General features: G+C 45.7%; 1 protein-coding gene across 2 annotated transcripts in view; it reads right to left on the reverse strand.

The window, feature by feature from the left end:
* Positions 1-339: 339 nt before the first annotated feature.
* Positions 340-23,690, reverse strand: part of LOC128403849 (carbonic anhydrase 15-like) — a 43,260-nt gene continuing 19,909 nt past the window's right edge. The window contains exons 2-9 of one of the 2 annotated variants that reach the window (XM_053368951.1): positions 15,697-15,717; positions 15,095-15,130; positions 10,643-10,813; positions 9,611-9,771; positions 5,193-5,285; positions 3,819-3,885; positions 2,827-2,993; positions 340-779 (exon numbers count right to left, since the gene is read on the reverse strand). In XM_053368951.1, coding sequence (XP_053224926.1) covers positions 567-779; positions 2,827-2,993; positions 3,819-3,885; positions 5,193-5,285; positions 9,611-9,771; positions 10,643-10,813; positions 15,095-15,130; positions 15,697-15,717 — 929 coding nt within the window. In that variant the 3' untranslated portion in view covers positions 340-566. The remainder of the gene's footprint in view (positions 780-2,826; positions 2,994-3,818; positions 3,886-5,192; positions 5,286-9,610; positions 9,772-10,642; positions 10,814-15,094; positions 15,131-15,696; positions 15,718-23,690) is intronic. The other variant, XM_053368952.1, reaches the window with a different exon arrangement.

Genomic DNA, 23,690 nt, shown 5'->3' on the forward strand with positions numbered 1-23,690 from the left:
TTTGGGGAGCTGCTGGGGTGAGCGGCGTGGGTCCGACGCTTAGCTCAAATGACCCCCAAGTTTGACTTTCCCTTCTACTGGCTACCGAGGACCTCAGGATGTCAGTTCTGTCCCAGGCGGTGGGAGAGATAGTCATAACCAATGTCTAAACAACCACTCACTGATTTTGTATTTTAATAAAGTTGTGGCCAAAATAGTGCCCAAAAAACCAAAACTAAATTACGTGTTATGTGTGAAGTTATTTGAGGGGTGGCCTGGGGACCTACACATGCAAAGCACACTTTTTTTTTTTTGCTAAGGAATTAATTCCTCAGCAATGCCAACGGGATTTCTGGAGGCCTCCTCGGGATTTTGAGCCAGTCTGTTAACAGAATGAAAGCACCTTTCCCCCAAAAAATAAGCAAAATACAATCGTCAGATATTGCGTTCTTTTCTCTTTGCCAGTTTTGTTCCAACTCATTCAGCGTTCAGATCAGTGGCTAGAAAAGGATCACAGTGAAGATGCATGGATATGAAGATGCCACGAATCCATCACCCATCATAATTATTGAACTCGATAGAGACACCTAGGAGGGGCCAGAAAGCTGGCCAATCAAAACAGCCAAAAGCAGAGGGAAGAGATGATTGACAGCCAGCAGGGAGCCATGGCTAACGGTGGCATCTCTGGAAGCGTAGACTTTGCGACCATGAAGAGGCTGCAGTGGGCGGAAGTTGTTGGTCATTTTCAGGGAAGTCGTTCCAGCGCTTTTGTAGTAAAGGGTGTTGACAAATGCATTCAGCTAAATAGAGGAATGAGAGAATGGTTTAGCAGTTACTAGTGGATAGGTGCTGGCATGTATTCATTTAGAAAGATTTATAAACCGTTTGTCATATGACGCTGAATGTGGAAAGTGTCAGTTTGCATTTCTTAGTGCAGAAAGCGTTGATCTGATGTGTAGAGATCTTTCCTATTCTAATAAATTCAAGAGGGTTCTGGAGGCTTCTCTGTGTGAAAGAAACAAGCAGAAGGTTCGTGATGTTTGGCTTATTCCTTCAGAGAAGCTGAGTACAGCTGGCTTAAACTGGTCCTGTTATCTCTTCTGTCAAGGTCATGCTGGCTATAATAATAAGGCCAGAAGGAGCCTGGGTTTCACTTTCTCTTTCTATCGCTCTCCCTTCTGGTGTGGTGTTCTGTACATAGCTTGCTTAGCGTTAAGGTTTAGACTTTTTATAAGTTATTGTAAGTTTAAGTTATGTTTGCTGCAACTGGATTTCCTATGGACTGTGCCAGTCCTGAATGTATTGGATTTGTGACCATTATGCTCATTTGCCTTCAGTAACAAAACTCTGCTGGATGAAATATTAATTGCCTCTGGTCTATTTTTGGGGAATCCTGCAATGTGTTTAAGTTTTTACTCTGCTAACTATACAGTGGTACCTCAGGTTAAGAACTTAATTCCTTCCGGAGGTCCGTTCTTAACCTGAAACAGTTCTTAACCTGAAGCACTACTTTAGCTAATGGGGCCTCCCGCTGCCGCCGCACCACCGGAGCACAATTTCTGTTCTCATCCTGAAGCAAAGTTCTTAACCTGAGGTACTATTTCTGGGTTAGCGGAGTCTGTAACCTGAAGAGTATGTAACCTGAACGTATGTAACCCAAGGTACCACTGTACATTGGAATCTGCCTCTGATCAATACTGAGTGGAATTAAATGACATATGTCAATATATACCAATATATCACAGCATATACCAGGGGTCAGCAAGGTTTACTGGCCATGGGCCAGACTGGTACAGCGCAATGCCGGAAATCGCATCTGTGCATGTCTGTGGTGCCGGAAATCGCTTCTGCGCATGCCCAGATGCCGAAAATCGCGACTGCGTAGAAGCGATTTTCGGTGTCTGGGCATGTGCAGGCTCGCTTTCTGGTATCTGCGCATGTGCAGACATGATTTCCGGCACCACTCGGCGAGTCCCCGCGCCGCGCTGCACTGGTTTAGCGCAGTGCGCAAGGGACTTGCCGAACAGGCTGCTCAGTTCGAGGATGGCTCATTGGCTGGTAAAACAGTCTTCGTGGGCCGACCCCTGGCATATAGCAATATATCATGATGACTGAAATAGGGATGGAGCTCTGTAGAGGCATGGGCTGGCTTCATGGTTTTTCCCACATCGTGATTTTTGCTGGCACCTGCTCTTGCGATTCGCTGCCCCCTGCATGAGGCTGGGGAGAGCTGAGCTGGCCAAGTTAACAAGGGCTGCAGGAATCGAGAGAAGCATTGGCTGGCTTCACGGTTTTCCCCACGTTGTGATTTTTGCATAGCACACACTCACACATTGTGATTCACAAGATATTGCCAGGTCAAAAATTATGAAACCAATAACGCAATATGGACTTCAAACCACTGTGGCTAACAATGGCTGTGTTTTCAGCTGACAGAGGCAGTATTTCTTTGAATACAGTGGTACCTCGGGTTACATACACTTCAGGTTGCAGACTCCGCTAACCCAGAAATAGTGCTTCAGGTTAAGAACTTTGCTTCAGGATGAGAACAGAAATCATGCTCCGGCGGCACGGTTGCAGTGGGAGGCCCCATTCGCTAAAGTGGCGCTTCAGGTTAAGAACAGTTTCAGGTTAAGAACAGACCTCCGAAACGAATTAAGTACTTAACCTGAGGTACCACTGTACAGGATGCTTAGCTAGATAGGCCATTGGCCTGATCCTGCAAGGTCTTCTTGTGTCATTTTAGATTGGGAGCCATTTTTGTTTTTCGAAAACCACAGCCTTTTTTGGCTAAAAGGAGAAACAAGAGCAACAACACAGAGACATAGAAATGTTTGGTTTTCTCACCTGTGGCTTGCTGATTGGGATGTTCTCTTCGAACACAGTCCATTGCACCACTTCTTCGCAGTTTGGGGTGGTGAGGGAGCCCTTGTAGCGATAATATTTGGAGAGTAAGGCCATGTTGGGGAGGAGGTTGCTCAGAGAAAACGTGGAGGCCAACTCGACATAATCCTCTAAGCAGAGAAACAGAAACAGGGAATTGGGGTGTGAGGAACGGAAACGAGAACTCCATTTCAAATGGAGAACTTACAGAAATGCATTGCCGTAGGGGAAACTGCTTTGCTAAAACATGCCTGTGAGGGAAATTTGCACTAAGATCCTGCTGGATTTTCATGAGCACTTTTATTTATTTTTTAAATGAATTGATGTGAAGAGGGAACACAAGACTACAAAAATAAGGCATGATGGTTAACAGCAACAACCGGGGGAAAGAAAGAAATAACATCTTATAAGTAAAGGAAGAAACACTTCGGACAGAATAATTGCCACACACAGGAAGAATGAAGATATAGTTTGAGTCCCTCACTTGTAGCTTTATAAATCATTTAATGTGTCAACACGAATAGAAGTTATTAATATTGCAGTTGTTGTATAAGAGATTATTATTATGACCGGAATGTGATGGAAATTAATAAGATTTTGGAGCGCAGAGATAAAGCAAATAATCAATTCATCAAATCTAGCACACGGGGGGCACTTTATCTAAATGATATAATTCAGTATTTGAACAATTGGTATCAATAATTGTATTATAAATTGGCATTGTTATAATGAGGCTATTATTGGATTGTAAGTGAAAACTAATAAAAATTATTATTGAAAAGAAAAGAAACTGAAATTGGCAGATTCACCCAAACTTGCTGGCATGTTGCTTTCCCTTAGGCAATAATCAATTGATACCAAGCACTAGCAAGATCCCCAAAAATGTATGGTGTGCGTGTGGCCCTGATCCACCAAATCCAAGCATTCTAAAGGATTGCCTGAGGCTCGATGCTCACCTGCACGAGTGATATTCCTCAGGCCAGTGACGATGGTGTTGTAATTGGTATTGTCTGCATCAGAAACCTGCAGAGCAAAAATCTAGTATGCATCTTTGGTACTTGACCCATTGCAAATTCCCTTCGCCCTCAAGCTGTTACCCCTCCAGCATCAAGCAGACAAAGGTAACCAAACAGAATAAAGTCTCCTCCCCACATTGTAAACATGGCCTCCGAAAACCTTGCTTCAAGTACTTACTTCACTTAGAATTTTGCGAATGAACCTAAATTATGGATGGATGGATGATGATAGATAGATAGATAGATGATAGATAGATAGATAGATAGATAGATAGATAGATAGATAGATGATAGATAGATAGATGATAGATAGATAGATAGATAGATAGATAGATGATAGATAGATAGATAGATATAGATAGATAGATGATAGATAGATAGATAGATAGATAGATAGATAGATAGATAGATAGATAGATAGATAGAGATAGATGATAGATAGATAGATAGATAGATAGATGATAGATAGATGATAGATAGATAGATAGATAGATAGATAGATAGATAGATGATAGATAGATAGATGATAGATAGATAGATATAGATAGATGATAGATAGATGATATAGATAGATAGATAGATAGATAGATAGATAGATAGATAGGTAGATGATAGATAGATAGATAGATATAGATGATAGATAGATGATAGAGATAGAGATAGAGATATAGATGATAGATAGATGATAGATGATAGATGATAGATAGATAGATAGATAGATGATAGATAGATGATAGATAGATAGATGATAGATGATAGATGATAGATAGATAGATAGATAGATAGATAGAAAGATAGATAGATAGATAGATAGATGATAGATAGATAGATAGATAGATAGATAGATGATAGATGATAGATAGATAGATAGATAGATAGATAGATGATAGATAGATATATATAGATAGATAGATAGATATAGATGATAGATAGATGATAGACAGATAGATAGATAGATAGATAGATAGATAGATAGATGATAGATATATCGTAGATAGATTAGATAGATAGATAGATAGATAGATAGATAGATAGATAGATATAGTTAGAGATAGAAAGATAGATGATGATAGATACATAGGTGATATAGATAGATTAGATAGATAGATAGATAGATAGATAGATAGATAGATAGATAGATGATAGATAGATAGATATAGATAGATGATAGATAGATAGATGATAGATATAGATAGATAGATAGATGATAGATAGATAGATAGATAGATATAATAGTGAATGAACATATAGGAATGTATGTGTCTCCTGTAGGTACTTTAAATAACATAACAGCAGCTGCTTCTCAGGAGATACCTTAAACAAGAAGCTCAAGACAGCAAGTCCGTTGGGGTGCCCTTTGGCTTCTGTGATGGTTTTGTACTTGGTGTTCATGTGAACAATGTGGAGCTGTAGAAAACAAAATGAGAGTTATTCAGAGCAACTTTGGGGATATTCATTCACTGGCAGACTTTAAAGCAGGGGAGGGCGGGGTCAACTGGTAGGTCCCTGGGTGACTTGTCACAGATTGACATTCCCAATTTGCTTAACAACAAACGGGACTTTTCCCTGCCTAAATCCGGCAGCTGAAATTAAGAGGGGTAATTTTGTCTCAAAAGAATGCAAACTCAGTCTTGAAATCAAAGTCAAAGGTCTAGAACAGATAGAGTTGCCATATTTCAAAAAGTAAAAACCAGGACACCCCAAAAGTGTAGAAAAAATTGACTCGCCAAGACCCAGGACAAATCCCGCCCCCCCGGACGTAAATTACACCATTGAAATCCCAGTGATGTGGACATAAGGCAGCCCTGATAATAGAACTTTCCAAACCCTGTGTAGCGACATTTGTGCATCGGCTGCAGTGTTTAGGTGTGTCGCACGAACACTCCCCACATTCCTCCAAGGGCTGGAAAGGGGTTCGTTCTGGTTTGCTAGTAAAACTGAACTACTGTGTTGTGAAATGATGCGTGTCTAAAATGTATGTTACCAGCATGAAAAGTTTGGAAAGCTGTGGTCTAGAATGTGCTCCAAAACACCCTATTCTTTCCTTCTAACTGTGGTTACACTTAAAACACTATTTAGTAAGACTACCAAAAGAAACTTTGCCACGGCCACTGTGATATCATTAGACTTGTTGTCCAGAAGATATTTAGTATAGTAGGCTTCAGATTTACCAGGCCGATTTGCCAGTAGGGATTTAATCAATAGATCCCTTAAAAGGTAAAGGTAAAGGACCCCTGACAGTTAAGTCCAGTTGCGAACGACTCTGGGGTTGTGGCGCTCATCTCGCTTTACTGGCCGAGGGAGCCGGCGTTTGTCCGCAGACAGTTTTTCCAGGTCATGTGGCCAGCATGACTAAGCCACTTCTGGCGAAACCAGAGCAGCACACGGAAATGCCGTTTACCTATTTATGCGGTTCCTATTTATCTACTTGCACTTTGATGTGCTTTTGAACTGCTAGGTTGGCAGGCGCAGGGACCGAACAACGGAAGCTCACCCCGTCGCGGGGATTCAATCCGCCAACCTTTCAATCGGCAAGCCCAAGGCTCAGTGGTTTAGACCACAGCTCCACCCGCATCCCAATAGATCCCTAGCTTGCTCATATTGTCCGCAGTGCAGTAGGATATGCCTCATACAATCGACGCCCTGAGAGCATACACAGAGCCTATTCTGATAAGGGATGCCTCTTAGTCTGCCATTTAGCACTTCTGATGGAAATACATTTAATCTGGCTTTGGTAAAGAGACGCCAATAAGTTGGCGCAGAAAGATTTCTAAGATATGCCGGTATCTGAAAATTGTACCCGTAATGATTTCCTACTGCTATCGGAGCACAGATAACATGAGATTGAGATTGGAGATCGCTATGTGATATGTCCCAAGCTTTTGCCTCAGAGATTCAAGGCCGGTATCATAGCCCAGATGGTACAAGACAGAAGGTGGCATTAAGACTAAACAAATATCGTCTCGGTCTCCCTCTCCCGGGGGGTTGTCTGTACGAATCTGCATTTTATTCTGAATCTATGTTACTGGTTTTTGGACCACAATAAAGATTATTCTTATTATTTACCATATTTTTTGCTCCATAAGACGCGCTTTTTCCCTCCTAAAAAGTAAGGGGAAATGTGTGTGCATCTTATGGAGCGAATGCAGGTGGGAGGCAGGCAGGAAAAGCCCCCAAGAGCTGCACACACACTCCGTGCGGCTCTTGCGGGCTTTTCCCCAGGAGGGAGAAGGGACTGACTGGCCACGTCAGTCCCTTCTCCCGCCTCGTAGAAAAGCCCGCAGGAGCCGCACACACTTTAAAGAGTGTGCGGCTCTTGCTGGCTTTTGTGGGAGGTGGGGGAAGGGGACAGAGGGCAGCCCCTCAGTCCCTTCCCCCACCTCCCACAAAAGCCCCCAACAGCCGCACTCCCTTTCACTAGCTGCGTGGAGCATGTGTGTGGCTCTTGGGGGCTTCTCCCTCCTGGGAAAAAGCCTGCAAGTGCTGCACACACGCTCCACGCGGCTCGTGAAAGGGAGCGCTGAGCAGAGCCTGGGGTGCATGCAGGCTCTGCTCAGCGCTCCCTTTAAAAAAAAAATTTTTTTTTCTTGCATTCCCCTTCTAAAAACTAGATGCGTCTAACGGTCAGGTGCGTCTTATGGGGCGAAAGATACGGTAGTAGTCACGGAGAATCCTGGGAATGGTGGTTTGCTAAGAGCACTGAGATCACAGAGCTGCAACTCCCAGAACCTTTAACAAATGACAGTTCCCAGGATGCTCCATGACAGTGAAAGGGACGTCATGCTATGAGCGTATGGTTTGGACGGGACCTATATGTCTTTTACCCCTTCTCTTGCCACTTCCACTATCTCTGCGGAATTGCTCTGTACATCATTTTGTAGACCGATCCCACTTCCATGGAACCATTATGGCATTTGACATGCTGTCCCCCAAATGGCCGATTGTAGCTCTGAGGTAAAAACAAAACACCTCGTTATATTTTTACAACCTGTTTTCATACTCTGTATTTAACAGTTAAAGATAATCGAAATGATAGGACTAGTTGCCTATAATCATCCCAGAGTCTTCTTCTCTTTTTTAATAAAGAAAAAGAACGCTTTCATGTCATCCTCATTTCAGCTATCATGGTGAATGGCTGGTTTGTCCATCGTTTAGCAAGATCAAAAGGTGGAAGCGCCAGGGGTCTTGCCTAATTAGTAGCTTCTTGCTAAATATAATACAGAGAGCTGATTTAGGGTTATTCACTGTACGGCATTTAATGGAGTGGCTGTTCCCTATTCCAACAAACAATATCAGAACCTTGTCTCCACTTCTACCCTGAAGGTTGGAGACAGATCAATTTCTGAATAGATCAGTCTTGGAAAATTGGAGGTGGTGTGATTATGGGGGTCATTTCAGGCACTGTATTTCTTGATTTTATTTTATAGTACTACTGTGGTACCTCGGGTTACATACGCTTCAGGTTACAGACTCCGCTAACCGAGAATTAGTACCTCGGGTTAAGAACTTCGCTTCAGGATGAGAACAGAAATCGTGCTCTGGCGGCGCGGCGGCAGCAGGAGGCCCCATTAGCTAAAGTGGTGCTTCAGGTTAAGAACAGTTTCAGGTTAAGAACAGACCTCCGGAACGAATTAAGTACTTAACCTGAGGTACCACTGTACTGTATTTTTGTTTTGTTTTACACGAACCTCTTTGAGCATAGATGTACTTGGGGGAAATGTGGCCTACGACTGTGATTATGACTAAAAACACGTTCGCACCACAGATTTACAGCACAATTTTTACTTATTTCTTGCATTTATATCCTCCAAGGATTTCAAGGTGGTACACGTGGTTTGCCCCTCCCCATTTTAAGCTGACAACAACCCTGAAAGGGGTGTTAAGCTGAGAGGCAGTGACTGGCCCAAGACCACCCAGTGATCTTCATAGCTGAGTGGGGATTTGAACCCAGGTCTCCCAGGCCCTAGTCCAACACTCTAACCACTACACCACACTGGCTCTCACAAGTATACAGTTTCAAACAGTGATGGCTTCCACGAAAGAATTCTGGGAAGTGTAGTTTGTTGAGGGTGCTAGAGTTGTTAGGAGCCCCCTATTCCCCTCCCAGAGCCTCAGTTCCAATTGTTCCCTGGGAAGGTTAAAAAAAGGTAAAGGTAAAGGACCCCTGGACAGTTGAGTCCAGTCAAAGATGACTATGGGGTTGTGGTGCCCATCTCGCTTTCAGGCCGAGGGAGACGGCATTTGTCCACAGACAGATTTCCGGGTCATGCGGCCAGCAGGACTAAACTGCTTCTGGCACAACGGGACACTGCGATGGAAGCCAGAGTGCACCTATTTATCTACTTGCACTGGTGTGCTTTCACACTACTAGGTTGGCAGGAGCTGGAACAGAGCAACGGGAGCTCACCCCATCACGGGGATTCACTGACCTTCTGACCGGCAAGCCCAAGAGATCAATGGTTTAGACCACAGTGCCACTCTGGGAAGAGGGAGGGATTGTTAAACCAGTCTGAGAACTGTCGATCTGTGAGAGGAACAGGGGTCTCTCCTAACAACTCTCAGTGCCCTTAATGAACCTCATCTCCCAGAATTCTCTGGTGGAAGCCATGCCTATTGAAAGTAGTATCCTAGTGATTTTAATGTGTGAACATGGCCTATGACTATTCTAGACGGGGCCTTTTCAATACTGCACGACATTGCTAAGAAAATCAAAGTTGGGAAGCTCAATGTACCTCCATTGGGTACTGCTGACCATCAACGGTGTGCTCTGAGCCATTTCGACTGAGATCCCCCCAGTGGAAGTGGAAACTCAAGGCCCGGTACGTGTCCTGAAGTCCTCCTTTGGTGATGTTAATTTGATCTGCAGTAGATGCTCCATCTAGGTTCATGACAACTGCCAAGGAGGCCAGGTCAAAAAGAGAGAGATCAGAGACAGACAGTACTACACTAATGCAACAGAAGACCCCAGAAAGGTTCTCTAAACCTGCATTAGAAAACACTTGGCCCAAGGTTATTTATGTATGCTATTACTGCAGCCCGTGCTTTGTTAGCCCAAAAATAGAAAGCGAGCGAGGTCCCAGCCAAAGAAGAATGGCAACTCAAGTTGAGACTTAACATATAGACTAAGAGAACAAGAAGAACATACGTTTAGAGAAGATTGGAAAATGTTTATTGAATTGGGGGAAATTGTGTACACTTGAAAACGTTTGGCAGCATTAAGATGAATTCAACAGTGTAAATAAGTTTTGATAGATGTAATAATGGCATACTGAATGGTATAGTTTCTGTAAAATATGCAGGGACTTATGATATGTAAAATGAACCATGGAAAGAGAAGAAGGGACGTCACTGATATCTTAAGGATGCAAAAATGAGTACTATATAGAAAACACTTGGCCCACATTCACACCAGACCTTTAAGTCACTGTGATGCCACGTTAAACAGTCATGGTTTTGCCCAAAGAATTCTGGGAGCTGTGGTTCAATAAGTGTGCTGAAAGTTGTTAAGAGACCTCCTAGTCCCCTCAGTTCCCAGAGTTCCCAGAGAAGTGGGATTGATAGTTGAACCACTCTGTGAATTGTAGCTCTGGGAGGGAATTAGGCATCTCCTAACAACTCGCAGCACCCATAACAAGCTACAGCTCCCAGAATTCTTTGGGGCAAGCCATGACTGTTTAACGTATTCTCATCATGCTTTAAATGTATGGTGCGAATGTGGCCTTGGGAAGCCTCTCCAGAAGAAGCTGTGTCCTCTCCATGCCCACCTGAGTGCCCATCGTTTATCAGTCTCCACCTGCCAGGAGGCGCCTGGTCGTAGCCTTCAAACAAGATCTCGTCGAGGTTCCTGTCTCGTTGAGTTTTCCTCCTGTCAATGTTAATGGGCGACTGGTTCTCTCCCCCACAGGTTATCATGATGTCCTTCCAGTGCAAAGGACCTAAGGAGAAGGGAAGAGTGAGGGAGAAAGGAAGAGATGGGCCCGAAGGCAGATGAAATCCTTACTCTACAAAGGGTGGAGAAGCAAAGCTTCTTGTCGGAAGGAAAGTGGCCTTCCTGGGACAACTTGATCACTGTAGCCCATTCATTGGTAACCTCAAGGCTGGATGACTGCAATGGACTCTATGTGGGGCTATCCATGGGCCTGGTGCAGAATGTGATTGTCAGGAATTGGGCAGAGGAGGAATGGAGGAGACCCCCTCCCCATCCTGACCCTTCTAGGGAGGAGGAAGAGGAAGACAGTATAGATTGACAACGGGTTTGAGGGAGGTCACAGCTCAGAGGCAGATGAGGGGGAAAGTTGGGAAATCATGGGAGAACTGGAACAACACCCGGCTGACACCTTGTCATTAGAAAGAATCCCAGACCCTCCATCTCCCAGAACCTGGCAAGCCTTAAAAGTAGGAGAGCAAAGAGCTCAAAGACAGAGGGAACGTAGCAGCACCTGTAGAGGAGATGAATGAGAAAGTGGGAGAGACGGAGGGTGGAGATTCACTCAAGACATCACCTTTATCCAAGAGGCTGGGTTCTATAGCCTCTCTCTGTAAAGACTGAAATAAAAAAGGACAATAAGAAACTTTTCCTTGTCTTATACTTTCCTGGGCACCAGCCAGGAGCCACTGACAGCATCCTGACAGTGATGGCCATAATGGGGCAGCTGGCTGAGTACTTGTGACCCTTTGTTCAGGGGCGCTGAGTAGTGGAGGCCAGGGGGCCTGGGCTCCCCAAAAATTTCAAATCAAAGGGCCATCTGCCCCCCAAGTTCTGCAGCAGCCATGCACACACACCACAAGGTGTGTTCACATTACGTGGTCAAGCCATGGGGCATCCGCACGGCCCTGCAGCATGCGCAAGTGACGTCAGCACACTGCGGCTGCAGCAGTGGCAGCAGGTGATGCATTCCTTGGAGTCCACATCTGCTTCCCCCAGGAATCCTGCCACCCGAGGCGGTCACCTGACCTCCCCTCAAGGGTGGACCGGTCCTGCATGGCTGGAAAGCGTGTTCTCCATAATAGAGAGCACGTGTTGCGGTGGGGGCCAAAAAGGCCACCCCACTGTTGTTGGGCAAATTGACCACATGCTGTGATTGGGCAAGGAGTGTTGCTGGGGAGAATGTTATGTTGCTAAAGTGTGGGAGGGGTCAGAGGTCTTAAATACAGGGCTCGCAGCCTGGGGCCTTCTCTTGGGCTGCGTGCACCGGATCACCCGCCCATCCTCCCTGAAAAAGGGGGGGTTCGTTGTCCTATGACCTTGCTATGCCTGTCATGGGGTCGTCTGCCTTGGGGCAGGGGCCTGGTAGGAATTTTGTCCATTTGGCTGATTGGCTGTTGCCATTTGGTTTTTGCCTACTGCGTAGCAAATCGTCACAACTTGTAAGGTTGGCGGTTAGGCATTGGTTAAAATTGGTTGGTGGAGGGGTAAGTGCCTACCCCTCCAATGGTGGTGCTGAAAGGGAATTCCGTTAAAGGAATCCAGGGGCTTGCCATCCCTTTCGTCCTAGTCCCTGGCATCAGACTTGGGCCGTGCAAGCCCCAGGGGGCATGAGGGTGAGAGATGGGGGACTGATGCCCAGCTTCATTTCTCCCCAATATGGTTCTCCCTGACTGGCTTCCGCTGGAATCCAGAGGTCAGTTCTGTCCCTGGGGCAAGGACAGATATTCGTAACCAATACCTAAGCAACCACTCACGTGTGTGTATTTAAATAAAGTTGTGTCCAAATTCATGCCAAAAACCTTAAACAAAAATTGATGTGTGAAGTGTGAGTTATTGGGGTGGCCTGGGGGACCTCGATACGCAACGAAGGTAAGAGTCTCATCCGTTGCTCTCCCCTCTTCTTCCCCTGGCCCCACCACTTAGCACTGGCATGCGGTTCCTGGAAGGTTTCCCAGAAGGGAGTGCGGTCCTCGGATTGGAAATGGCTTCCCCCTGCACCTGAGTTAAATGGAGGCTATTTGTATCGATTAAAATCAACACCTCCGCCAGCAAACCTCTGCTACGCAGATGCCTCAGCCAACACGCTCATTAGTCTCTTTGTTCTTCCTTCCTCGCCTCCTGCCGCCAACGGGAGATGCCCTCTGGCTGGGATGACCTTCATTAATAATCACGAAGCAGGGCTTTTTCTTATTTATAATTCAGCAGGGTTTCCTCGCTGGACCTATCTTTAGTCTGACAGGCTAAACGAGCTATTTTGGTGAGCGTTATCGCCTCTGAAGACCAACAGCAGATTCCATTCCAAATTCCTATTTATATCCACCTTCTCTCAAGGCATCCCTGGATTGGCTACAGCTCAGAGGCAGAATATATACATATATTGTGTGTGCACAGCATCCCTACTTTACAGAGGACTGTTATGAGAAGGGATGTAGCTCAGTGCTGGGCATCTATCTTGCATGCAGAAGGACTCAGGTTCAATCTGCATCATATTTAGGTAGCACCTCTTGCCTGAAACCCTTAGGTAGGCTGGACCAGTGTTATTGTTCTAGAAAAAGGGGTGCCAGAACTCACCAAGGGAATACCTCCCTTGTTCTCGTAGAATGGCAATGGCACCCCCCTGAGAGGTGCCAGAACTGAGTTCCAGTGAGTTTCGGCTGAAAAAAAGCTCTGGACTGGACACCATTTGCACCCACGTTTTTCTGCCACATAAGACCCATCTATGATTCTTCAGTTGTTCTGAGAGATAGTGTCAGGGACTGGGCAGAGGAGGAATGGTGGAGACCGCCTCCCTATCCTGACCCTTCCAGGGAGGAGGAAAAGGAAGACAGTATAGATCTATAACAGGGGTTTGAGGGAGGTCACAGCTCAGAGGCAGATGAGGGGGAAAGTTGGGAAATAATGAAAGAGGAGGAGGCAGAAGCGGAGCGGCAGCTGGATGACACAATGTCTTTAGAAAGCATCCCAGACCCTCCATCTCCCAGAACCCGGCGAGCCTTAAAAGTAGGAGAGCAAAGAGCTCAAAGACAGAGGGCACATAGAAGTGACGAATGAGGAAGTGAGAGAGATGGAGGGTGGAGGTTCACTCGGGACAACGCCATTATTCAAGGGGCTGGGTTCTATAGCCTCTCTCTGTAAAGATTGAAATAAAGAAAGGACAGTAAGAAACTTTTCCTTGTCTTTATAATTTACTAGGCAACCAGCTTGGAGCCTCTGGGAACATCCTGGAAGGTTCCTGCAGCCAGTCAGAAGCTGCGATTTGGACTTCTGGAACAGATTCCGTTCAACTTCCAAGGTGTGACTGTATACAGTGGTATCTTGGTTCTCGAACGTAAAACGTTGCAGAAGTCCATTCAACTTCCGAAAACATTCAAAAACCAAGGCACAGCTTCCAATTGGTGCTGGCACCCCAGAAACAATAGCCTACAACCGCATTGGACATTCGGCTTCTGAAAAACATTTGCAAACCAGAACACCTACAGTACTTCCAGGTTTGTGGCATTTGGGTTCTGATTTGTTCGTCAACTAAGCCATTTGAGAACCAAGGGGTGTGTGTGTGTGTGTGTGTGTGTGTGTGTGTGTGTGTGTAATTTTTATGAGTTTTCAATTACAATCCATGGAAAGGGATTCTTTTAACCTCCAGTTTGCTAGTAAAACTGAATTATAAAGTTCTGTGAAATGATGCAATAGTGAATTACTGTGTCACGAAATGATGCATGTCGAAAAAGTGTGAAACATGGAAAGTTTGGAAAGCTCCAAGATAGACCAAGAGGCCTGGAGGACATAGCTGGGGCTCATGGGAGTTGTGGTCCAAAACATATTTTGGGCCCCAGGTTGAGGGGAAACTGTCTTAGGGCCCAGACACCCCATGCATTTAAAGCACATTTGATGCACGTGACTTCTATCCCAGAATCCCAGGGTCTGTCCTTTGCCCTGCACAGAGCTACGCTTCACAGCCCCCTTAACAGACTATATTTCCCATGGCTCTTTGGGGAAGAAATGGAAGTGCAGACAGAGAAGAAGAAGAGTTTGGATTTGATATCCCGCCTTTCACTCCCTTTTAAGGAATCTCAAAGCGGCTAACATTCTCCTTTCCCTTCCTCCCCCACAATAAACACTCTGTGAGGTGAGTGGGGCTGAGAGACTTCAGAGAAGTGTGACTGGCCCAAGGTCACCCAGCAGCAGCATGTGGAGGAGCGGAGACGCGAACCCGGTTCCCCAGATTACGAGACTACTGCTCTTAACCACTACACCACACTGGAAAATTGAAAACCTCATTTCAAATACTTACCACACTTAGGATCTTGTGAATCGTAGCACCAGGTACCTGGATTAGAGGGCATGGGAGGGACAAAGAAAGAAAACATGTAAGCTGATTGGAAGGGAAGAACCAGCCAAGAACCAGGACCTGCTACTTCCAATGGGGGGGGGCGACAAGACATGCATTCTCCGACAAAAGAGATGAAAGGATCTGGGAAAGGTGCAGAAAAGGGCATTGATTTCTGGGAGATATTATGCTGCGAAATCGCATGAGGTCACGGCAACCAAAATAGCCATCATTCCCTCGCAATAAAAAACGTGGTGTCCCATTTCCCCCCAGGATTTTTGCAGGGTATTGGCTGGAATCTGGCTCAGAAGCTGTTTTAAAAAAGAGGTACTATGGGTTCTAAAGGAAACCCCAGTCAGGAATCTTGCAGCTTTGTTTCAGAGCACTTGACTGGACCGTTAAGTTTTCAGGCAGAATATTTTCATAGGTCGTTCATTACACACACACACACACACACACACAGTCTCCTTAATCCCTCCCGCCCGCCCCCCAAAAAATCTGCAGCCGTGCTCCTTTCTCTCCCTGTAATGTCCAAATCTCCCCCAAGCCAGCATGCCAAACCATACCTGCTCCTTTCCTCTTGGGGCCTGCAGCAGTAAGAGAAAGGAGAAGCAGAGAGAGAAGTGAATATGAAAATGGACCCTTAGAAGAGAGCTCCCTTGATCTGATGCTTGGATTGGAAAAGGTTCTGTGCCTCATTTTCTCGGGTCTCTTTCAGCCCTTGCCAGGAATGGAATCTGGGACCTTGTTCCTGCAAATCAGAAGCTCCATCCCTGAGCTATGACCCTTCCCTTAAAAAGAAACTGTCTTATACTGAGTCAGGCCATTGGTCTTCCTCATTCGGGACTGGCTACAGCCTCGGCCCAGTATACCTGACGGAGCATCTCCACCCCCATTGTTCAGACCGGACACCGGGCTCCACCTCCAAGGGCCTTCTGGCGGTTCCCTCATTGCGAGAAGTGAGGTTACAGGGAATCAGGCAGAGTGCCTTCTCGGTGGTGGCACCTGCCCTGTGGAACACCCTCCCACCATATGTCAAGGAAATAAACAACTATCTGATTTTTAGAAGACATCTGAAAATAGCCCTGTTTAGGGAAGCTTTAAATGTTTGGTGCTTTATTATGCTTTTAATTCTGTTGGGAGCCTCCCAGAGTGGCTGGGGGAACCCAGTCAGATGGGCAGGGTATAAATATATTATTATTATTATTATTATACACCGAACAGCGGCAGCTCCCCATGATTTTAGGCATGGGACATTCCCAGCCCTACCTGGAGGTGCCAGGAATTGAACCTGGGATCTTCCGACACCAGGAAGAACTTTCTGAGGATAAGAGCTGTTTGACTGTGGAACAGACTCCCTTGGGCAATTGTGGACTGTCCTTCACTGGCGGTTTTTAAGTGGCAGTTGGGTGGCCTTCTGTCACGGATGCTTTAGTTGAGATTCCTGCATTGTGGGGGGGGTTGGACTAGAGCAGGGGTCAGCAAACTTTTTCAGCAGGGGGCCAGTCCACTGTCCCTCAGAGCTTGTGGGGGGCTGGACTATAATTTTTTTTGGGGGGGGGAATGAACGAATTCCTATGCCCCACAAATAACCCAGAGATGCATTTTAAATAAAAGGACACATTCTACTCATGTAAAAACACGCTGATTCCCCGACCGTCCACGGGCCGGATTCAGAAGGCGATTGGGCCGGATCCGGCCCCTGGGCCTTAGTTTGCCTACCCATGGACTAGAGGACCCTTTGGTCCTTTCCAAATTCCATGATTCCGTGACTGCAAAGCAGATCCGCTGTCACTGAGCTACAGCCTCCCCCTGATCGTAAAGAACCAACCAGCCACATAATTGTACTGTCCCTCTTCATTTTGGTGGGATGACCAAACGGAGGGTGGTTCTTTATATATATATATGGTGTCTCAGGTTCAGTGAAGCATGTTAATGCATCTCCCCGGAGGAATTCCAAGTGGGCTGAAGAAAGAACAGCGAGGCATCGATTAAGGACTTGATGGATTGCGACCAAGAATGCACAGTGATTAATCTCCATGCATCGTGCTTTGGGGAGAGTGATCCCTCAAGTTGTTTCTCAGAGGATAAAGTCAGGTCCAACTTTGATTTTATCTACCGTATACAGTGGTACCTCGGGTTACAGACGCTTCAAGTTACAGACACTTCAGGTTACAGACTCCGCTAACCCAGAAATAGTACCTCGGGTTAAGAACTTTACTTCAGGATGAGAACAGAAATCGTGCGGCGGCGGGAGGCCCCATTAGCTAAAGTGGTGCTTCAGGTTAAGAACAGTTTCAGGTTAAGAATGGACCTCCAGAACAAATTAAGTTCTTAACCCAAGGTACCACTGTATATGAAATCAGGGGTTGGGGAGAGAATCTGCTCAAATAGTCTTTTCCCAAGGTTATATAGAAAAATAGGGGTGGCTGGCTTTTGCTGCCCAACTCCCCAAGGGACTGAGTCCCCCTAAGTCCATGATCGCTCAGAGATGGATGGATGGTGACTGTATGGGATTGGCAGAAATGACTGGCAGAATCCGCGACCAGGGAGAAGAGTCGGCAGAAGAAGATTGGAAGAAATTTAAGGACTATTTAAAGAAATACTGTAACATTACTGAATTTTGAAGGGAGTTGGATTGAAATTAATGGTTTCTAGCTGTTATGGTAAAAGAATTTGGAAGAAATGTTTTTTCTTTTTCTCTTGTTTTAATAAGGTTTAAGTTACAATAATTTAAGAAGCTGAATAGAAAATAAGGGGTTAATTAATTGCGAAGTTAGGAGATTAGGATTTGCTGGATAAATAATTTGATCTAGAAAACAAGAAGGGGAGGTTCGAGGAAGTCAAAGGACGAGGGTTTGGAAACTAGGTTTTGAAAACTATGTGTTTTTAATATTGTCTTTTTTCTATGTGCTTTTTTTCTCTTCTTTTTGTTTGTATAAAATGGAAAATTTTAATAAATATTTATAAATAAAAAAAACAGAGATGGATGGATGGAGGCGGGAGGCGGTGAATGCAAGGGAGATCTTTATTTTTCTCTTGCAACAGAGTTCCCTCCCCTCCTTGCAAGGAGGCAAGAGAGACCCAGAACCAAGAAGAAACGTCTCTTTTAAGGGTTTGCATTTTGGCGTGGAGAAGAAGCACATCCCCTCTACGAAGAGTCAGAAATTACATCACACATAAAGTGGGGTTGCTGTGGCTCAGGCAGGCCAAGGTGTGATGTTCCTGAGGATTTAACAAGTTTTACATAGTTCCAGACACAGTTTACACAAAACATTAGCATTTGATAAGAAATTTGGGATGCCCATCAGATGTCCCTCAGTGAAGAGCATCTGGGCAAACAATGATAATTAATACAAAGAGAGGAATCCCTTCAGGAACGTCCCCTGACTGCTATCTGCCTACCTGTTCTCAGGCAAAGAGGACTAAGGAGGCAGAGGAAATATTGAAAGTCTTTAGGAGAGTCAAGGTAGCTTTGGGATTGCTCTCCCGTACTATTTTAGACATGTAGCTTATATACTTGTGTATATCTGTTTGCCTTGTGCAATTATCAACATTTATTCTATATTTGAGACCTTAGAATTCCTATAACAGTACTATTTTGCCTCAACTTCTTATCAAGTCTGCTGCCAGTCTCTCTAACTTAGCTCCATTCTCTGTTTTATTTGGCCATTCTCAAGTAGACAGTATGTTGTTGTTGTTTAGTCATTTAGTTGTGTCGGACTCTTCGTGACCCCGTGGACCAGAGCACGCCAGGCACTCCTGTCTTCCACTGCCTCCCACAGTTTGGTCAAACTTATGCTGGTAGCTTCGAGAACACTGTCCAACCATCTCGTCCTCTGTCGTCCCCTTCTCCTTGTGCCCTCCAACTTTCCCAACATCAAGGTCTTTTCCAAGGAGTCTTCTCATGAGGCGGCCAAAGTATTGGAGCCTAAGCTTCAGGATCTGTCCTTCCAGTGAGCACTCAGGGCTGATTTCCTTCAGAATGGATAGGTTTCTTCTTCTTGCAGTCCATGGGACTCTCAAGAGTCTTCTCCAGCACCATAATTCAAAAGCATCAATTCTTCTGCGATCAGCCTTCTTTATGGTCCAGCTCACTTCCATACATCACTACTGGGAAAACCATAGCTTTTACTAAACTATATATCCCCTTCATGGATCACTGCCTTGCCGTGGTGAAGGGGCTTGAATAACTCAGAGAAGCTATGAACTATGCCGAGCACGGCACCCAAGATGAACAGGTCATAGTGGAGAGTTTGACCAAACGTGATCCACCTGGAGGAGGAACCGGCAAGCCACTCCAGTATCCCTGCCAAGAAAACTCCATGGACAAAGACAACAGACAGTATATTTGGAAGCAATTAATATTCGGGCTGCCAGGGCTGGCCCAGCCATGATGTAGGGTGAAGCAGCCATCTCAGGCAGCAGTGAGATCTCATGGAGGGTGAGAGATCTCGCGAGATCTCAGTGAAATCTCACTGGAAATTGGAGGTGGAAGTGGCGCAGTGGGGTCGCCAGTGGAGGCAGGTGGCATGGTTGCAGTGCCAGCGACAGAGGGGCTTTCACTTCAAGCGGCAAAATGGGACATTGCAATCCCTGTCCGCTGCTAATAAACTATCAAATAATCTCCAATGAGCTTATGGCAGCCATGGGGGTTGCAACTGGCCTACTTCGCAAGGCCATTGTGCAAGGAAGCGGACTGTCCTAGTCTCCCCCTTCCATTATATGATGAACCCTGGGCCCAGCAGCCAAAAATGGCCCCTGAGGCCTCTCCATTTGGCCACATCCCTCCTCAGATATACATCACCATTGTATGCCTTCGACTGGCTAGAATGTGCCTTTGAACTCTGCTCACGCCTTTTGCCTGCCTGTATGGAGGAGGGAGAATGACTGCATACAGAAACTAGATTACTACACAAAGGCAAAAGTTACATTACAGTGGCACCTCAGGTTAAGTACTTAATTCGTTCCGGAGGTCCGTTCTTAACCTGAAACTGTTCATAACCTGAAGCACCACTTTAGCTAATGGGGCCTCCTGCTGCCGCCGCGCCGCCGGAGCACGATTTCTGTTCTCATCCTGAAGCAAAGTTCTTAACCCAAGGTACTATTTCTGGGTTAGCGGAGTCTGTAACCTGAAGCGTATGTAACCTGAAGCATATGTAACCCGAGGTACCATTGTAATTGCTTTGCAAACTTTTCCCTCTGGTCCTGCCCCCATGTGGCCCCTGGAAGGTTGCCTGGACAGATATGTGGCCCCAGTCCACACAAAAAGTCCCCCCACCATTAACAGCCACCTGTCCCATTAAAACCAAACCCATTCCCATTCTTAAAGGCCCTTTTAATGCCTTCTTTCGGACTCTTCAAAGGGAGCGACAAATCTGCCCACTCCTTAAATTCAAACATTCAGACCCCTCCTGGATTATTATTTTTTATCTGGGTTGAATTTTTATTTATTTAATTTTTTTGCTTTCATCTTCTGTCTATTAATAATAGATCTGAAGAGCCTGTATTTTATTTAGCCAAGAGAATCTCTTGTTTGGCATTCAATATTTGCTTTTCTCTTCTAATTATCCCTGGAACCTGCCTGTGTTTGTTTTCCTAGCGCCCCCTTTGCAAACTGGTTGCATACAGTTGTGTGTGTTTGTGTGTGTGTGTGTGTGTGTGTGTGTGTCTTTCTCCCCCTTCTTTTCTTTACATCTCCTCTTAACCGGGTGCCCTTTGCCGGGTTTTTACGTCAGATTCCATCAAAATGAAATTCCGCTAGAGTTACCCTTCCAGCTACTCTTTAAATATTTCCACAATATGGGTCCCTGTCAAGACTCGTGAGATCTGGCCTTATTATTTCTTCCGGAAAAGCACTTAACATTTTATAGCTCCAGATCCAGAAGAAATACAGTGGTTTTATGTTTCAGCGGGGAATTATTTAAAATGAGTAAAATAATGCAAAGAAAACTCTCTTGTGTTTCCTAGCCTCTGTCCCAAGCCTTATCCTCCACAAATGTGCCTAATCTTTGCTTTAAAAGCCATGCAAGTTAGTGACCCCCATTGCAGGCGTGAATTCTGTGTGCTGTGAATTGGGATACCTGATGCATAGATAAAGATAAAGGTAAAAGGACCCCTGACCATTAGGTCCAGTCGTGGCCGACTCTGGGGTTGCGGCGCTCATCTCGCTTTATTGGCTGAGGGAACCGGTGTACAGCTTCCGGGTCATGTGGCCGGCATGACTAAGCCGCTTCTGGCGAACCAGAGCAGCGCACGGAAACGCCGTTTACCTTCCCGCCGGAGCGGTACCTATTTATCTACTTGAACTTTGACGTGCTTTCAAACTGCTAGGTTGGCAGGAGCTGGGACCGAGCAACGGGAGCTCACCCCGTCGTGGCAGTGGCGTAGCGTGGGGGGTGCGGGGGGGCCGGCCGCACCGGGCGCAACATCTGGGGGTTAGGGTTAGGGGGCGCAAACCCACGGGTTAGGGGGCGCAAATCCACGGGTTAGGGGGCGCAAATTACTTGCCTTGCCCCGGGTGCTGACAACCCACGCTACGCCACTGCGTCGTGGGGATTCAAAGCGCTGACCTTCTGATTGGCAAGTCCTAGGCTCTGTGGTTTAACCCACAGCACCACCCATACTGAATGTAGGCACCCTGTATATAGAAATGAGTGATATTTTAGGGAGCAGGCTAGCAGGTGGGGCCCATTACTTACATAATATGAGCCTACACAACACAAAACACTGTTGCTGTATGTAGGTTTTATTTTATTTCTTTTTTATCTTATATTTTGGAAATGTACATCCAGTTTTTTTCCCTTTAGATTTTTTTGGGGGACCCAAGAGAGTGGGGTCCTAAGCTGTAGCTTGTTTAGCTTATATGTAAATCCGGCACTGGGCTAAGAATACACTGTACATGTTCAGAAGCACTCTTATCACAAGTTCTAGATTCAGTCATTTGTGAGCCCTATCACAGAGTTTGCCTTGTGCCAACGCTGGAGCAAAAACTGCTGGTTTTAAGGCTTGGATGGGCAAAATTCCACATTTTTTTGAAAATACATAATGTGTTTTATTGGTTTCATTTAAAACACAGCAATAACAATGAACAAGTAACACTGAAATCCCACTGAGGCAAGGATCGTTGGTCAAGAGTCTTTTGTTTCCAGTACAGTGGTACGTCGGGTTAAGAACTTAATTCATTCTGGAGGTCCGTTCTTAACCTGAAACTGTTCTTAACCTGAGGCAGCACTTTAGCTAATGGGGCCTCCTGCTGCTGCCGCACCACCGCCATGTGATTTCTGTTCCCATCCTGAAGCAAAGTTCTTGACCCGAGGTACTATTTCTGGCAAGGTAAAGGTAAAGGACCCCTGGACGGTTAAGTCCAGTCAAAGACAACTATGGGGTTGCGCCGCTCATCTCGCTTTCAGGGTGAGGGAGCTGGTGTTTGTCCGCAGACAGCTTGTGGCCAGCATGACTAAACAGCTTCTGGCGCAACGGGACACCATGACAGAAACTAGAGTTCACAAAAACACTGTTTACCTTCCTGCTGCAGTGGTACCTATTTATCTACTTGCACTGGTATGCTTTCTTTTGCCCAATGTGTCATTACAGATTTTACTTCTTCGCCTTTTGTATGCCATTCCAAAAGTAACTTATACATTTTTGACAATATTTACACATTATTATCTAACAGGTCCATTTCAAACCTTGATCTTATAAATTCAAATCCATTTTTCTTTTTGTCTTCTCTAAACACTTCATATATTTGGCAATAATGCAACCAATCATTTACCAAACCTTTTATCTCCTCATAAAGCTTCAGCGTACAGCGTACAGCTTCCGGGTCATGTGGCCGGCATGACTAAGCCGCTTCTGGCGAACCAGAGCAGCGCATGGAAACGCCGTTTACCTTCCCGCTGAAGCGGTACCTATTTATCTACTTGCACTTTGACGTGCTTTCGAACTGCTAGGTTGGCAGGAGCAGGGACCAAGCAACGGGAGCTCACCCCGTTGCGGGGATTCGAACCGCCAACCTTCTGATCGGCAAGTCCTAGGCTCTGTGGTTTAACCCACAGCACCACCCGCATCCCAACTATCACCAAAAAATGGCCAGTCTGCCCAGGTAATGCAATCAATGACCATTCTCAGGTATCCTGGCAAACAGGATTTCTGCTGTTTCACCTCCTGTGATGTATTTCTGCTGTAGACCACTCCCTTCTGTGATGTATGTATGATGTTTTGGAAGGTGCTCTTGAGCTGCAGGGTGGGCTTGCACACCATTGTTCTGGGTTCCTCTTCCCTCCCTGCGTAGGTTGAGTGAGGACCCTGTTGCAACAGTTTAATAAAGATCAGGCTTACTAGCCGCTTTGCTTCTCAATATGCTCTGGTTGGCCTCTGTTATTTTCTCCTACCGATAGGGAACACACTTAAGGACTCTTTACGGGCTCTTGGATACCCCATAAAGGAAAAGGAGCAGTTTTTTCTCATAACAGGGTGTGACGTTAACATATGAGAGTGCTGGAGGCGAAATAGTTAAACAGGTTACCCAATCAGAACCCAGGGGGTGGAGTCAGAG

The sequence above is a fragment of the Podarcis raffonei genome, chromosome 16 (assembly GCF_027172205.1).
Source record: "Podarcis raffonei isolate rPodRaf1 chromosome 16, rPodRaf1.pri, whole genome shotgun sequence".
Lineage (NCBI taxonomy): Eukaryota > Metazoa > Chordata > Lepidosauria > Squamata > Lacertidae > Podarcis > Podarcis raffonei.